Source organism: Elephantulus edwardii, unplaced genomic scaffold (assembly GCF_000299155.1).
Source record: "Elephantulus edwardii isolate Elephantulus edwardi_28Jun2011 unplaced genomic scaffold, EleEdw1.0 scaffold00005, whole genome shotgun sequence".
In the NCBI taxonomy this organism is placed as follows: domain Eukaryota; kingdom Metazoa; phylum Chordata; class Mammalia; order Macroscelidea; family Macroscelididae; genus Elephantulus; species Elephantulus edwardii.
In genome coordinates this window covers 285,781-299,754 of record NW_006399755.1, presented here as the reverse complement: position 1 = coordinate 299,754, position 13,974 = coordinate 285,781, and the positions used below count along the sequence as shown (strand labels likewise).

The 13,974-nt window shown below is 39.4% G+C and overlaps 1 protein-coding gene across 2 annotated transcripts in view; it reads right to left on the bottom strand.

The window, feature by feature from the left end:
- Positions 1 to 13,133, bottom strand: part of CMPK1 (cytidine monophosphate (UMP-CMP) kinase 1, cytosolic) — a 56,390-nt gene extending 43,257 nt beyond the window's left edge. The window contains exon 1 of one of the 2 annotated variants that reach the window (XM_006879648.1): positions 12,939 to 13,133. In XM_006879648.1, coding sequence (XP_006879710.1) covers positions 12,939 to 13,109 — 171 coding nt within the window. In that variant the 5' untranslated portion in view covers positions 13,110 to 13,133. The remainder of the gene's footprint in view (positions 1 to 12,938) is intronic. The other variant, XM_006879649.1, reaches the window with a different exon arrangement.
- Positions 13,134 to 13,974: the final 841 nt, after the last annotated feature.

Here is a 13,974-nt window from a genome sequence, read left to right as displayed (position 1 = left end):
TTTTGGTGCCTTTCCAACCTTCTTGGTATAAAGGTAAACAATTCTGTTACCAGGGGTTCGGGACAGCCTAGTTTTGTTAGAGGCTGTGTTGTAGGACAGCCTACGACGGTAGGTCAGACGCTGGACCATTTTGAATGCCTCTACACAGCATCTCCGGAAGAGGAAGAGGAGATTCAGAACTACTGTAGATAGGGATCACTAAGAGTTGCAGGCGACTCGATGGCACATAACAACAACAATGCCTTCAGTCTAGCTTAGACTTCTTCCTTAAGTACAATAGGCTCTGGATCATATGCCACTTCCTGAAATGAGTCAGCATCAACCGTCTTTTAATACTTTTTAATACTTTTAATACTTCTTTACCTTCTTTTAATACTTCATGCATCATTTAAGATTTTGCCCATAGAATCCTTCACTACTACAACTTAAGGCTTGAAATTTTCTTCTTCAGTTCTTTCAACTTGAGAAATGTCAAGCATATTCTTCCTTTTCGGTTTCTTAACTCCACCTTTGCACATTTCATTATAATTGGTTTGTCTTCTCTAGCTGTTCTTTGAATTCTTCTATTCTGTTCACTTACTTTATCATTTCTTCCCTTCTTTGTCGCTTCTTTACGTTGAAGAGCAAATTTTTGGGTCTCATCTGAAATCCATTTTGTTTTTCCTTTCCTGTCTTCATAATTACTTTTTGCTTTCTTCACAGATGACAAATTTGATGTGATCTTACAACTCACCTGGTCTTCAGCTGTTAATTTACAATGGTTCAAATCTAATCTTTAAATGGATTTTTAATTCGAGTGGGGTAAAATCAAGGTATTTTGGTTCTCATGGAGTTGTCTTCATTTTCTTCAGCTTCAATTTGAATTTATAATATATAAGTAATTGATGGTCTGTTCCATGTTCAGCCACTGGCCTTATTTTAACTGCTCACATTATTCCTTTTACCAGTGGAAAAAATGAAAGCATACAAAGGTTAAACAACATACTTAAAGTCACACATATAGCAGATGATAAAGTAAGATTCAAATCCCGGCAATCTCTCTCTAGAATCTGAACTCTATACATATTGCATCTCTAATATTCTGGTGCCCTAGTGGCAAGAAGCTGTGCTGCAATCCTGAAGGCCCGCAGTTCAAATCCACCAGCTCTTCCACGGAAGAAGGATGGGCAATCTCGTCCCATGCGATTAACTGCCTCTGAAAACCTGCTGAAGGGTCAGCTGTGTGTCAGCTCCAACTTGACTCAACAGTCCACAACAACAACAATAGATAATGCACAAGTAGGTAGAACACTTAGGAAATTTATTTGTATTACTTCAAAACGGTTTTTAGTCAGTCTGATGCATATCAAACGATGCTTAAATTGGGTACTTATACTGTTCAAGCCATTACTGTTCAAGTTCATTGACTGTGGATAAGCACAGAAGAGGCAAGGGGCAATGGATAACTAACACATATGAAGTTACTTAAGAAGTCGGGAATTTTTATAGAGGTCCTCTTGGCTAATCTTTACAAATGCCTTACAAAGTAGGTGAATGCTGACAATTGCTACAAAGCCAAAAATTTGAATAACTGACCCAAGAAATAAAATTCCAAAAGCATAGAAGCCTACAGTTGAGTGGCTTCAAAACCTATTTAAAACTATCAACTGTGCATCAATTTATGACAGGCATTTTGGTAGGTAGAGTTCTGGTGGCACAGTGGATAAGTGGTAGGCTGCTAACAGAAAGGCTAGCAGTTCAAACCTATCAGCCACAGTTAGGGAGAAGGATGTGGCAGTCTGCTTCCACAAAGATCACAGCCTCGGAAACCCTGTGCTGTAGAACCACTCTGTCCTATAGGGTAAGATAGAATCGACTTCTATGGCAATGGCTTTGGTTAGGGGTCTATTATACTAGGAAGTGGAGACATAATAGTGAATATTTTTAAAAAACAGTTTTATCCTTAGTGGCAAGAAGCTGCACTGCAATCCCAGAGGTACGCGGTTTGAATCCACCGGATGCTGTGCTGCAGAAGGAGAGGCAATCTCCTCCTGTACCAGTCAGATCCGATTTGATGGTACACACACACAAAATAATAAATTAAAAAAAATCAACAAAACAGTTTTATCTTTATGGAGTTTATCGTTTTAATTGGGAGAAAATAAAATACTAATAAAAATAAAGATGAATTATAAAATGATCAATGTTAAAAAAGACAAAAGGATAGCAATGTTAAAAATTGAAACCATTTAAAAGAACAAATTCGTAAATATTGTAAAGCGCTCTAACAGCATATAATAGCAACTTTGACCTGGACTAATGATGTCAGGTCAAGTTTCACTAAGGACAGAATGCTCTTGGTTCTCAAACTGTACACCAAAGTGCCTTCTCTGAAGGACTGTAGTGAATTTTTTTTTAATTTTATTATTTTTGTGTGCGTGTACCGTTAAATCAGATCTGACTGGTACAGGAGAAGATTGTCTCTCCTTCCCCGGGAGAGCATCTGGTGGATTTGAACTATTCGCCTCTGGGATTGCAGTTGCCGCTCCTTGCCACTAGGCCACCAGAGCTCCCCAGACTGTAGTGAATTTGTAGGGGTCCCTATGATTGAGAAGGTAGTCAGTGCATTAGTTAGTAATTATGGTTTTTAAAGAATAAAATGAAAATACTCATTTTCTTTTCATTTACATGTATCATTTCTTCAAATACCTCCTAAGTTGAACAAAAGTACTTTCTGAATCTAGTTAATAAATGTAACAGGTATGCATTTTTTTTTTTTGGACTAGGAGTGCTATGAAAACAATCCAAGATCCAAGGACATTGTAAATGGAGATCATTTGGAATTTTTTTTTAAAGTCAAGATCTAAAAGATGAATAAGCATTTCCTGTCATAAGTATCCATTTTGGACTGTCTTCAGTTGATTGGAAAGTAGGAATGGCATCCACTTTCTAAACTCCATGCCTCCGGAAACTCTATGAACTTTGATAAATGTCAATAGTTAGAGAAAGGCTTCAGGTCTTTTGTTCATAGGGTCACTATGAGTCGTGTTTGACTAGAAGGCAATCAACAACTCATAAGTAGGAATGATCCTCACTTTTAAAGACATTACAATCTAATGAGGCCAACAAAAGTTAAAAAACCATTCATTATAAAACAATCTAATGTTAGACTTCATTATTTACAAAATTCTTTTTACATCTTATCTTGAAATTCTAAGTGTCTCTTTACTCCAAATCCCAAACCTCTAAAAGCCCATCTTCTCATACATTTTGCATTTAGGAAGTACTTTTTTTGGTTAGTTTCACAGCTCCCTGTACCTCTCTGCTGCATCTTTCCTACTGTCCTTCAAAACTGAGTTCATACATATCAATCACCTTGTCTTAGAAGCCTGACCCACAGAAGTCAGAATTCCAAGTCCCTTATTTAAATGGTGTATTTCATGTATTTAAATAATAGGAGTTGCAGCCCCACCCTGTCATCTCTGGTTAACTTCCTGGTCTTCCCCAAACAAGGTAATCTTTTTTTTTATAACAGCCATCTGTCTTATTATTATTATTAATTTCAATGAAAATTTACAGAGACTTTGGATTTCCATTCATTTTTGCACTTTTCTCCCCTCCCAACCTTCCCCCCAGCTATCTGTCTTTTACTCATCTAAGAAACTGATACAGCACCTGGCTCTCAAAATTTTTTTCTGAATAACAAGTATGAGGAAATATTTTTTCTAAAATACAGCTAAATAAATCATTTCATTTTAACAGACCTTTTGGAGAAAAATAATTTACTCAGTAATACTTAAAAAGATCTTTCAAATATCACGGATACACCAAATTAAAAAGATTGATACTATCCATTGTGATAAAGAATCATACACTGATAACAAATATGTTTTTGAGAACTAATCAGACAATATGTCAATTAAAAATTTAAATGTATATACATCGGATCTAACAATCCCACTTTTAGAAGGTTACTCTAAAAAAAGAAAAACATCCATATGAAATACTTTATTTACAAGAAAATTCATTAAAACACTGTGTGCCATAGCAAATTTTTTTTTTTGCAATAGCAAATTAACCTCTGGAAATTACTTTGAATATCCATCATTACAGAAATGATACACCAGGCTATGAATTATTGTTTCTGTGTGCCATCAAGTATCATTGCGATCCAGTGAACAACAGACTTGAACCCTGTCCTATCCTGCACCATCCTCATCATCTCTGACACACTTGATCCCATTACTGAGTCACTGTATCTATCCATCTCGCTGGAGGTTTTCTTCTCTTTTGGTGCCATCATATCAGCTCCAACATATTACGGAGTTGAACAGAAGATTCCAAAGGGCAGTGAGGGAAAACAAAGTATTACAATGAAAAGTGCAAAGTGCTGAAGTCAGAAAATCTAAGGGTCCAAACTCACTCAGCATTTCTTAAGCTGAAGGAACTGAAGAACAAATTCTAGCCTCAAGTTGCAATCCTTAAGGATACTTTGAACAGAGTATTAAATGATCCAGGAAGCACTAAAAGAAGTTAGAAAGAGTATACAGATTATCAAAAGGAATTGGCAGAGACAGAAGAATTTCATGAAACAACATGAGCAAGAAGAGCCTATAATAACGAAGGAAGAAGTTCAAGTTGCTCTGAAAGAATTGGCAAAAAACAAAGCCTCAGGAGTTGATGGCCTACCAATTGAAATATGTCAACAAATAGATGCTGCGCTGGATGTGCTCACCAAGTTGTGCCAAGAAATCTGAAGGACAAACACCTGGCCAACTGACTTGAAGAGATCTATATTTGTTCCCATTCCAAAGAAAAGTGATCCAACAGAATGCAGAAATTATCAAACAATATCATTAATATCACATGCAAGCAAGATTCTGGTGAAGATTATCCAAGAATGACTGGAACAGCACATCAACAGAGAACTGCCTGAAGTGCAGGCAGGGTTTAGAAGAAGCTATGGTACTAAGGATACTACAGCTATTAGATGGATCCTGGCTGAGAGCAGAGTACCAGAGGAATGTCTGTGCTTCATTGACTATGCAAAGGCATTTTGGATCAAAGGCATGTGTGGATCACAACAAACTGTGTCTGACTCTGAGATGAATATGAATCCCAGTACACTTGATTGTGCTTATAAAAAGCCTATACTTGGACCAGGAGGCAGTTGTGAGAACACAGCAAGGAGGCACTGCATGGTTCAATATTTGAAAGGGTGTATACCAGATTGTGTCCTATCTCCATACCTTTTCAATCTATATGCAGAACAGATTATCAGGAGTCTGGGCTCTATGAGGAGATATGTGGTATTGGGATTGGAGGTAGACTCATCAATAATCTGCATTAGGCAGATGACACAACCCTACTTGCTGAAACTGAGGAGGACCTGAAGTGCTTGCTGAGAAGGTTAAGGACTTCAGTCTTCAATATGAACTGAAGCTCAATATCAAGAAAACAAATTATTCTCACCACTGGGCCAATTGGCAGCATCATGATAGATGGTGAAGAGACTGAGATTGTTAACATCTTTAGTTTGCTTGGCTCTATAATCAACACTCTTGGTACCCACAACCAGGAAATTAAAAGATGGATTGCACTGGGAAAGTCTGCTGTCAGAGAACTCTCCAAAGTACTGAAGAGCAATGATGTCAATCTGGAGACTAAGGTGCACTAAGGTGCTGAACAATGACTAGGGATGACAGAAAGAGAACTGATGCCTTTGAGCTGTGGTCCTGGAGAAGAGTACTGAATATACTGTGAACTTCTACAAGAACAAACAGGTTTGTTCTAGAGAAGGTGAGACCAGGCTGCTCTTTGGAGGCAAGGATTCTGAAGCTTCATCTTACATATTTTTGAGATGTTGCAAGGAGGGACCAGTCCTTAGAGAGGACATAATGCTTGGGAGGGTGGAGGAACAGCGTAAAAGAGGAAGACCCTCAATGAGATGGACTGATTCAGTGACTGGGGAATAAGGGTAGGTCTATCAGAGACAATAAGATTGGCACAGGATACAGCAGGGTTTAGGGCTGTTGTACTCTGGGTCACTACGTGTTATAGGCAACTCGACGGCACATAACAACATTTACAGAAGAAAAAAACCCCACCAGATCCTGTACGTTTCTCTCTCCTATGTGGTCATTTTGTCAATCATCTTAAAGAGTGTTAACATCTATATTACAGACTACATCTTAAAATAAGTGCAGCCAGGGTGCTTTGTGAAAGCAAGGATGGTGAGACTTTGTCTCACAGGGCGTGTTAGTAGAAGGGAATAGTCTCTGGAGAACATCATACTTAGAGAGGGGTAAGGTAAGCAAAGGACAGGAAGACCCACAACAAGAGGTGTTGACACAGTGACTGGAACAATGGGTTTGACTATATCTGAGACTATGAGGAGGGCATAGAATCAGGTGAGGTTTCAATCTGTTATACATAATAAAGTCACTATGACTTGAAGATGAAGTACACTTGACAGCATCTAACTAAAACAGGAAGAATAAACAAAATCTATTTGCATAGATTTGAAAGGTCAGCTTTATTTTATTTTCTTTTATACAGGTTATCTTGGTTAATCCTCACAATAAACCTATGGATTGTCTTTCTGTGTCTCTCATTTGAAGATAAAAAAAGTATCAGCAGTTTGGTTTGTAACAATATTGACAAAGAGAGAAGGCAACAAACATACTAGTTAATATTAGTAACCTCAGGATTAGCAAATATGTAATTTTGCCCATAACCACTCACCTATCAGTTTGTTGTATTGCAGTGGTTTGTATGTTGCTGACCTATGGGGGGCAGATTTCAGCACAGCTTCTATACTAAGACTAGAAAAAAATGCCTGGTAAACTATAAAAATTGCTGTTGTTATTATTAGGTTCTGTCGAGTCTACTATGACTCATAGTAACTCTAGGAACAAGAGATGAGAACCTTGCCCTATCCTGTGCTATCCTTATGATTTCTGACATGTGTGAGACCCCTGTTGCAGTTATTGGGTCGTTCCATGTCATTGAAGGTCTTCCTTTCTTTCATCCACCCTCTTCCTTTCTCAGTATGCTATCTTTTCCCTGACCATATGTGAGATGAAGTTTCACCATCCTTTTCTAAACGAACACTTGATTGTGCTTCCTCCAAGACAGATTTGCCTGGTCTTAGACCAGTCCATGGTATACTCAATATTCTTCTCTAACATAATAATTCTAAGACATCAATTCTTCAATCTTCCTGTACTTTGTCTAATTATACAATGAATATACTATGAATCATAACAGAACACTATCCAACTTGCTTGCTTGTCATCAGGACATCCATCAGGTTAAGTAGAGGGGCCAACTAAGGCAAGGGAGACCCTGAGTTAGATTAACTGGCAAAAAGCCACAGCAACGAACTCAAAACAATCATGAGGCTAATGCAGGTCCAGGCAAGTTTCATTCTGTTTATATAAGATCACCATAAATAAACATCAATGGCAACAATCTATCTAACAAATAACTATTACTTTTTTAACATTTAACTAACTTGAAGAAAGATGAGGAAGTCTGTTCTCATTATGATTGGAAACCCAGTAGAGAGGTCCCATGAGTTGAAATACACTTGATGACAAAAGGTTGGTTTTTTGGTTTTCTAATGAAACAGCGGTGTTCAGAATCAGGGATTCTGTGTATCGCTTCTTGTACAGAAAACAAACTTTGTTTTAAACAACTTGTCCCTTAACACTTCCACGCACAAAAAAAGAGAAAGGTCTATTCTTTGTTGTTGACTGCCATGGAGTTGAGCATGGCTCATAGCAACCCTATGAACAAAAAATCTGAAGCTTTTCTTTAACTGTCATTTCTCAAAGTTCATAGCATTTCCAGAGGCATGTTGTTTAGGAAGTGGATGCCACTCCTGCTTCCAAACTTAAACTAATATCTTAAATATCTTAAACTGGGAGCTCCACCAATCACTGTCCACCACGGGTAACCGTTATGGCATCTGACACCCCAATGGCACAAGGTTCAGCATCACAGCAACCCCAGCTTACCTCACACAGAAGAATGCTGTATCACTTAGAAGAATGTTTCTCCAAAATATAGTGACAACCAACTTTTAAATACAAAAGCCTTCCCTGAGGGCTAAACAAGACAAGAGGCTTAAATAAAAACAACCAATATAGTATGTTGTAGTTATGTGCAGTTGAGTCTGTTGCGACCCTATGAACAGCAGCTGTGAACCCTTCCCTGTCCTGAGCCAGTCTCACTAATTCCAACAATAAAAAATAATAATAATATTATTTAACAGCCTTAATATCTAGGGATCTTCCTGCCTGGCCTCTTTTATAAGGGGTAATGTGCTTTGAGATTTTATAATCAAGAACTTTGCATTTTGATTGCTTAAGAGATTTTCACAACCACACCACTATTCACTGAGGGACAAAAATTCCAAAGTTCACTGTCACTGTCAGAACTGATTCATGTCTATCCTTCCATTGTTTCTGCATCTGTAAGTCACACTAGAGGAAACTGTCCCTCTTTCTCCTGCAGGATCGCTGGTGGATGTGAACCACTTGGGAAGTACAACCTACAGACTAGGCCATCAGAAATCCCTTAGTCACTGAAAGTAAGTAGAAATGTTACAGGAGAAGTATGAGGAAGACAGACTAAAGGGTTATTCAAACACTTCTGGTCCTGAAATTGGGAATGTTGTTACTTGGGTGCCCCCTAGGGACCAAATTTTTTTAAATTAAAAATCTTCAAGGAATGTCTTTTCTAAATAGTCATTAAACAAATACTTATTAAGCACTTGTGCTCTGAAGGTATGGGTGATTAAAGTGTGGTTCAAATCTACATAAAGTCCCACTGGAGAAAGATGTGACAGTCAGCTTCTATACAGATTTACTACAGCCTTGCAAACCCTACAGGGCAGTTCTACTTCACCCTGTAGGATCACTGAGTCAGAATAGGTTAACCATTAGTGTGTGTGGTTTAGGTATTTTGATACGTGCCTGGCACAATGCTCAACACTGGAGATACAAAGATAAAGGCAAGGTTCTGATTTCTACATGTATATCTTCACCATTCAAGTTTTTTCTAAGCACAATAGTCAGAATGGCTGTATAAAGAATACTGCTGTTGGGTGTCTGTTGAGTTGATTCTGACTCATAGTGACCCCATGTGAAGTTATGACACAGATGATAAAACTTTCTGGTGCTACAAAAAGAAATATGGAACAGATGTAAGTGTTAGTCATAATGTGTTGATATAAACAAAATGTTCACAAAAAAGAAGAGCCTTAACTATCCTTCCAGCTAATACTTGCACAACTGTGGTCATTAAAACTTTTGATTTTTTGGTTTTTTTATTTTATAAGCTACTGACTCCTGTCTGAGCATTTAATTCTAATAAAAGAATTACAATGATTGACAATGTGGTCAATTTTAAAAAGCCAATTTAGTACCACTGGACACAAGTTAGAAACAATTAGCTAGAAAATTACAAAACAAATTGAAACAAGCAATGCAAATATATGCTGCTAATTCAATTCTAAAATAGCTTTCAAGTGGTTTTATTCTGAACTCAAAACAGTTTTCAGAAGATAGTAGTTTTGCTTTCTTTCCCTCCTCATCAGGGTCTGACAAAACAAATAAAAGGGAAAAAAATCTGCATTTGGAGGAAAATAAGTAGGAGCTGCGGGTAACCACATCTCATCCCCACTGACAAACCTCAGGGGTGCTTTATCAAATAAGATTATCTGCAGGTTCCATAGACAGGGGCTGAAGATGTGCTTCTGGCAGTTAGGTGCTAGGAATCAAGGTGGTGGTGGTGGTTATATGCTATCCCGTTGCTTGCAACTCATAGCAACCCTATGTACAACAGCCCTGCTCTGTTCTGTGCCAATCTTACTATCTCTGACAGACCTACTCCCATTACCCCAGTCACTGAGTCAAATCATCTCACTGAGGGTCTTCCTCTCCTGCACTGTCCCTCCACCCTCCCAAGCATGACATCCCTCTCCAAGGACTGGTCCCTCCTTGCAACATGTCCAAAATATGTAAAACAAAGCTTCAGAATTCTTGCCTCCAGAAGAGCTCTGGGTTGAACCTGTTTGTTCTCCTAGCAATCTCCAAGGACACAATTCTCTTCAGCTCCATTTTAGGTATCCAGTAAAGCTAAACTGGCATGGTAGTTGAGAGAAATTAACCTTGATTTATGATTTTTACCTATAGAAAAAAAATTTGGTTCCAAAAATCCTCTTGATTCAGTTTATGGGGTTTTGGGGTGTTGATTGTTGTTGGGTTTTTTGTTTTGTTTTGTTTTTGTCTGTATAAGTAAAATATTGCATTAAATTAGACTCTAAAAAAATTTACTTAATCAGGCACAGACATCTAATGCATTTATTTTTTCAGTTAATTAAAAGCCACTGATTCATAGCCAACTGTAGGACAGAATAGAATTACTACGCAGGGTTTCCATGGCAGAAAATTTTACAAAAGTAGACATCCATATCTTTCTCCTAAAGCAGTCTGTGGGTTTGAAACCCCCCCCCCCATTCTGTTAGTGATACCACTGTTGTTATGAGCCATTGAGTCAACTGTGATTCACAGAGACCTTATGAACAAGGAATCTGAACCTTGCTTTATCTGGTACCATCTTCACTGTCCAATATACTGGGAACCCAATGTTACAGTCACCATGTCAATCCATCTTGTTTAGGATCTTCCTCTTAAGCTGATACTTTTCAAGTATGATGTCCCTCTCCAAAGACTTGGCCCCTCCTAAAAATATGCCCGAAGTATGTAAGACAAAGTTTCACCATCCCAGTCTCCAAGAAGCAGTCTAGTGGCACTTTCTCCAAGACAGACTTATTTGTTCTTTTGGCAGATTCCACAAGGACATCTTATTTAGTAAGCTAGGGGACAAGAATTGCTAGAGTTTAAACTACTTGGAATTAGTTACTATTAGCTTAGTGGTATTTATAGAAACCAGAATCAAGAGAAAAAAACTGATGAAAGAAAAAGTTTAAAACTAGGCAGCTCATACAGTTGTTGAAATGATAACTAATAACAGAATGTACTGTAGAAATGCTAAATAACAATATAATACATCAACTATATTAGCCCATCATGGAAATAACAATCAACAAGATTAAAATATCATCAGCCATCACTGAAATAAAGAATAAACATTTGTTACTGAATGGGTTTATTTCTGATTTTTAATCCAGTGGAGTAATAGGAGTATTATTAGTTTGGGTGTGGACCGTTAAAGCCACATTATAAACTGGAAACAAAATATTCAAATGCATTCAAGTGTAACAGTCATAAACTAATTTTTTTTTTTAAATACTACTGTTTCAGAGTAAAAATAATCTCAGGAATCAGGAAGTCTAAAATAGAGAAAAAATTATTTGCATTTGTCTGTATGTGCCAGAGATTTTTACATACTTCTCACTTAGTATTCACAAATGCCATATGAGATAGATATTAGTTTTACCTTTTCACAAACACAGAGACACAACTTCAAATAACTTCTCTGGGTCTAGAGAAATGGTAAATCAAGAGTCCAGGTTCGAACCCACACCTGTTGGACTATAAAGCCTTTGCTCCTAAGAGTCATTTTAAATATAAAACAAAATTGGAAATATCCCACTTTTGAAAAAATGAGAAGATTCAACAAAAATTAAAAGGGAGAGAAACATTTTACATATATATTTATTTTTTGGGTAATAATATATTACTCCTACATATGATCAGTAATTACAAATACAGCTGTGAACAATGAATAAGACGTTATCATCCACATTTTCCAGATATTCTATAGAGAATAAAATATAGGACAGAAATTGTATGTACATAAAGGAAGAGAGTAAAAGCCCACCGCTATCCTCGCCATATCCTAGAAGACAGAAAGGTAGAAGTACTTCAGGAGTTTCTCGGTCAAAAACGTTTGTTGATCACCAAGATTCACAGTAATTATTTTTTATAATCACCCACAACCACTGCTTGAGACTTCTGTTTTTTATATGTGGGTTTCCTTCTCTCTCAAACATTCCTCAGATTCTTCAATAAGAGTTTTTTTTTAAACGTCACAAAATCATTGCAGCTAACCACTTATCTGCCACTCCGATTGTAATGAAAATTGAGCTGGTAATTTCATCAGGCCTTGAAGCAATAGCAATGTAATACTATTTTAGAATTGGGAGGTACTTTATATTTTGGGTAAATTAGAACGCACAACATCGTCTTCTTTTACCTACTGGGTATCTGAGACTTGAGGAAAGGAAGTGACTTGCCCAAGGGCAAACAGTGAGTTGGCAGCAGGGCCAGAGGTTGACGCGTGATCTCAAGTCTACCACTGCACTGCTTTTCCAACGCCTCAATCTCAAAGCTGGCAATGCCCAAAAGCAGGTCAGAAAGAGCTCTCCAAAGATCACAGAATTCTTAAAATCACAACTTGGCCCAGGAGACTCTAGTATAAAATCAGGTTTCAGAATTTAGAGCGACAGAAAGCAGGAGTGGAGAAAATATTTAGACAAACCTTAAACCAGTGCCTCCCCAGCCCCAAAGGCAGCTGTAGGCACAAATCTGCAGTCTTACTGCATTCATTCACAATCAACGACACACTGACCTCTGTGCTTTGGGAGTTCCTGGAGGCTGGTCCTCCGGGGAGCCGCTCTCCCAGTCAACCTTTTGAGACTAATTCGGTCTCCAAATGTAATTAATGAGGAGGTGCGGGAACAAAGCGGCCCCAAAGCTGCCCCCTCCACGCTAGGCGCCCCAGAAGCGGGCGAACATGGACTACGAGTCCCATCACACTGAGCTCCTGCAGACCCTCAGCCACAGCCACGCAGGCGGCGCAATGATTGTCGGGACTCGTAGTTCCTGGCTCCGGGGGTGGGGGGACGCCGACGGCACGCGCGGAGCACAGGCCGGCCCCCACATCCCGTCTAGCTCCAAAGAGCCCATCAACCATCCAGGTCTCACCTCGACGATGCGAGTGCACTGGGTCCCCTTGCCGGCGCCCGGCCCGCCGAGGACGAACACAACCAGAGGCTTCATGAGGTGGTGGACGCAGGGAAGAAGCAACCGGCGAGTCAGCAGCGGTAAGCTAAGGCTCAGGACGTGCAGCAGCTGGGAGCGGCAGCGGAACAGCATACACTGGACCTCAGGACTATGCAAGCTGACAGCGGCAGGAGCGGCGGAGCGCAGGGCGGGGCTGGGAAGTGGCGGGCAGAAAGGGGCGGGCCGAGCTGGCTCCCGCCGCGGCCCAGCAGCTGTGGCAGCCCGGGCATTCACACCGTGGCCGGAAAGGGAGGGGCTTTCCGGTTCTCTCCTGGCGGCGGCGCTTCGGGGACAATCCTCTCGCTCGGCTATCGGCACACCCTCCTGTCTTCCTCCACTCTTTGATTCGTTCATACCACAATATATTTTCTGGGCCCAGAGCCAGGCTCTGTGCTGGAGGGCCTTATACACTGGAAGGTAAAACCTCTTGTTTCTGCTCCCTCCCACCCCCGATATTAACTTCCAGCGGGGAGCCAGTCGACCTGAGCAAGTGAACTCACAAATAAATACAAATAATGATAAAAGTTCTGAAAGAAACAAGTGGAGAAGTAACAGTGCTCCCTTGTTAAGAACATAATTTGGTTAAGGTGGCCAAAGAAGGCATCCGAAGAGGTGACATTTGATAAAGACATAAGGATAGAAAAGAGCAAAGCCAGGCAGACTGCAATAGAATGTGGTTGTTATGTCTTCAGTAGTCTTCTAGTACTCATAGCAACCCTCTGAACAATGGATCTGAACCCTACCTGATCCTGTGCCAGCCTCACCATCTCTCAAATGCTTGAGCCCATTGTACAGTCGCTATATTAATCCGTCTCCTTAAGGGTCTTCTCCACCTTTCCCAGCATAATGCTCCTCCCCAGGGACCAACTCCTAAAAAACCCAAAGTAATTTTGAGACTGAGTTTCACCAACCTTGCCTTTCATACAATACCCTGGTTTCACTTTCTCCAGGACAAATC